Raw genomic sequence first — 3,962 nt, 5'->3', positions numbered from 1 at the left:
AGTCGAGGTGAAATCAGGGCTAAATACTTCATTCTGGTTTGATGATTGGTGCCCTCTTGGGCAACTATGTTCCTTGTTGGCGCTCGAGGTTGTATTGATATGGGGATTCCAAAACAGAGTACAGTGGCCGAGGCTCTCACTATGCACCGCAGAAGACTGCATCGGACAGACCTGCTAAACCAGCTTGAGGATGAGGTGCACTCTCTTCGCATCTCAGTGCAACCCCTCGGTGTGATCGACCTCTTTGGCAACATAGGAATGGCTCCTACAAGGCTAAGTTTTCCACATCAGCTACCTGGCACTTGGTTCGACAGCAACACCCTCCTTGTGCTTGGGCTCCAGGGGTTTGGATCTCTCATTCAACTCCTAAATACTCTTTTATCTCTTGGCTTGCCTTTTGGAATAGACTCTCGACGGGTGATAAGCTCATTCAATGGAATGCTGGTTCGAATGGTGATTGTGTTCTCTGCCAGGGCCACCTGGAAACACGAAATCACCTGTTCTTCTCTTGCTCCTACTCTTCTCAGGTTTGGTCTGCCTTAACTAGTGCTGTGCTAGAAACTAGGTTCACCACACATTGGGATCAGTTGGCCACTCTGCTCCTTGACTCCTCCTCCCCTCGGCTCCATCGCTTTATCCTCCGCTATACTTTTCAAACCTCGCTACACTGCATTTGGCAAGAAAGAAACGCTAGACAACACGGTGAAGCTCCGACTCCACCCACCAGTCTCCTCCGTTTCATCGGCAAAACCATCCGTAACCGTCTGCTCACCTTGTTGACTGTCCCTGGCTATGAGAATGGCCTCCAGTTCTGGTTTCAAACCCACTCTATCTAAGTTGTTTTCATTTACTTCTGCTTCTACCTCTTTTGCTATTCTCAGATAAAACGATGCATTAATTTGTACAACAGTCTTTTTTGGTGATTATAATTTAACATTTATACAAAAAAAAAAAAAAACCATTCACTCAAACATTGCAATGGTTAATGAAATAACCGTTTAATAACACTTAAATATCTAACAGAGTTTAATTAAAGCAAATGAAAAAAGTAGATAAGAAAGGACTTCAGTTATCAGTTTCCATGAGCTCGTTGGTCAAATTTGATTTGGCATCATACGATTAGGTTTGGTCGGGAGTTTGACTATGTTCATTCATGCACACGTCAGTACTCAGTACTGGTATAACTTCTTGGGGAAATATTAATACTATCACTAGATATAGTTTTATATTGAATGATCATTTGTCACAATATGTGTTTATGTACAAATACTTTATTCATAAAATTTGTTGTATAGAAGAGGTACTTCATACTTGCAATCATTGCTAAATAATACGGTAATCCTTTCGGATAAACTGATGACTAGTCTTGTTTCTTGCACAAAGCATATTAACACTCTTTATATCAAATAAAGAGATATCACAGACATGTTATATAAGTATAAACAAAGCACAAGACACAAACAGATTTTTAAAATTTTATATTTTTATATTTGTTTTTCTTAACTTTCTTTAACAAATTTTAACAAATAGACTTGAATAAGAAGAAGAAATAAAAAAGAAAGAACAAACTAGAAAAGCTAACTCTCTGCATCTAAAAACAGAGCAGCTTTCTTTTAGGGAAGTAAAGGCATTTTCATTCTTATTTCATCCCAATAAAATCATCACTTTCTCTTTTTTCAGATTTTCTCACAAATCTTTTGCCCAAAGAAGACTCAAGAGTTTTCACCGTCATACGGACTTCTGTTGCATCTCAGCAGCACCCATATTAACAGCTTCATCAGGAATAAACCTTCCCCAGAACCAGTGTGCCTTCCACACTCTGTTCATCTCTTCGATTGGCACATTCTTCGTCTCAGGCAACATCAAGTAGATGAATATAGTCATTATGACGACAAAGAAGGCGAAGAAGAAGAATAGTCCGAATTTCATGTGACAGAGCATAGTGAGGAAGAGCTGTGCCACAAGGAATGTGAAGAACATGTTGACCGATACGTTTATGGCTTGTGCTGCTGATCGGATCTCTAGTGGAGATATCTCACTTGGAACCAACCATCCCAACGGTCCCCATGACCAGGCGAAACCCGCTACATAGATGCAGATCAGTGCCACGATCAGATTAGCATCTCCTTTCCCTATGTTCCCTGTTCCAGCCACTCCGAATTTGACTCCAATCATTGCTCCAATAGCGATCTGCAACATACACCGATGTTTTTGAGTTATTGAGTGTCGATCAAGACATGTAAAGTAGGGTTAGGGTTAGGGTTCTCTGTTACCTGAGAGATAAGCATCTGGATACCTCCTTGGAGGAACAAGACTCTTCTTCCGAACCTATCCACTGTGAAAACAGAGACGAAGGTACACAAGAGCTCGATGATACCCGTTACCATAGCTGATAGGAGGGAAGCTTTGCTACCGAACCCGAGGGTTTGGAACAAAACGGGTGCGTAGAAAGTAATAACATTGATTCCAGTAAGTTGTTGAAAGAAAGGAATGAAGCAAGTCATGATCAATTGTGGTCTGTAACGAGGAAGCAAGATGTTCCTCCATGGGTGTTTCACTTGCTTAGACTCCTCACTCGCATCAATGAGATCTTGAAACTCTTCATCGACTTCATCGGTTCCTCGGATGGATTGAAGCATCTTCTTTGCCTCTTCGGAGTAGCCACGTTCAATGAGCGAGTTGGGAGTGTCGGGAAGGATTAGGGCTCCGATCATGATCATCACTGCAGGGACACAAGCTAATCCGAGAGAGATTCTCCATCCGATGTTTCCTTTCATCTGAGCGGTGAAGTAATTAATGATCGTTGCAACCACAATACCAAAGATAATCGCAACTTGAAACCCGTTGTTGAAAGCTCCTCTTAGATTCGGAGGAGCCATTTCCGATAAATAAACCGGCACAGACTGAAATAAGAAAAAGCATAATAACCAGTTAACCAAGCTGCCAGTGTTACTTCTTCATCAAGGTACTTTACCACAGAAACTTACTTGATTGGCGAATCCGACTCCGAAACCGAGTAGTATACGACCGATGAGGAGCATAGCAATGTTTTGGGCAAAGCCGTTGAAAGCAGAGCCGATGAAGAAGGTAAAACCACCGAGGAACATCGACCATTTCCTACCGAAAACTCGAGTAATGGTGGAGGCGAAGAGAGAAGAGATCAAAGCCGCCACATAGAGAGACGAAGTGAAGAGAGTGAGAAGCTGACTATCAAATCGACAGTACTCGTTCTCGTGAGCGTTCTTCATCTTCTTGTGCACGTAAGGGAAGAACTCTTCCAAGAAAGGCTCCATCGAGGTTACCCCTCCTACAAGAAATTAAAAAAAAAAAAAAAAAAAAACCAGAATTAGTCACCGGACATTTACTAGCTGAAAGAAAGAACAAGATTTGAATCTGAGAAGAAAAAAGAAAAGAAACCTGAGATTCCAAGATCGTATCCGAAGATGAGACCACCAAAAGCACCGATGTAGTTATAGTTCCGAACACCCGGCGTTTGACTGACGAATCCTCCGGCCATTTCTCCGATTTGAGCCAAAAAAAAGATCAACAAAAAATTGCTTAAAACGACGTTGTGGAAAATTCGGTGTTTGTGGTTGACTTGGCTCTGTTTTCAGACAGAGGAGATCTTGTTCTTCGTCTTTTTGTGTTAGTTTTTGTTTTCCTCTTCAGATAATTAGTGAGATCTGGTTCGGATTCAGACAAAGAAAACAAAAAGAAGAAGATACTAGTTGATTTTGAAAAATGAAGAAGATTTGAGTTGAATATATAGCATTCGTCAAAATTTAACTGTCGGCTGTCTTTGAGGTTTGGAACACCAAGTTTCATCTTTATCAAAAAAAAAAAACACACCAAGTTTCATGGAGACTCTTAACTGTGTGTTAGACCGTTTCTTTTACAGACATTATTTTCCAAATTTATCGATCTTCTCATTTTTCACATGAGAGATCAGATAATATCCTCTG

General features: G+C 40.9%; 1 protein-coding gene across 1 annotated transcript; it reads right to left on the bottom strand.

The window, feature by feature from the left end:
- Positions 1-1,465: 1,465 nt before the first annotated feature.
- On the bottom strand, positions 1,466-3,740 carry LOC104746395 (sugar transport protein 4-like). The gene is made up of 4 exons (XM_087488892.1): positions 3,418-3,740; positions 2,988-3,307; positions 2,274-2,903; positions 1,466-2,190 (listed from the first exon to the last, which is right to left on the bottom strand). Exons 1-4 carry the CDS (start codon positions 3,515-3,517, stop codon positions 1,729-1,731), a joined length of 1,512 nt encoding a protein of 503 aa, XP_087345018.1. The 5' UTR covers positions 3,518-3,740; the 3' UTR covers positions 1,466-1,728.
- Positions 3,741-3,962: the final 222 nt, after the last annotated feature.

Source organism: Camelina sativa, chromosome 15 (assembly GCF_030686135.1).
Source record: "Camelina sativa cultivar CO46 ecotype springtype chromosome 15, ASM3068613v1".
Lineage (NCBI taxonomy): Eukaryota > Viridiplantae > Streptophyta > Magnoliopsida > Brassicales > Brassicaceae > Camelina > Camelina sativa.
The sequence above is the reverse complement of the archived record's forward strand: the minus strand, read 5'-3'. Positions and strand labels throughout refer to the sequence as shown.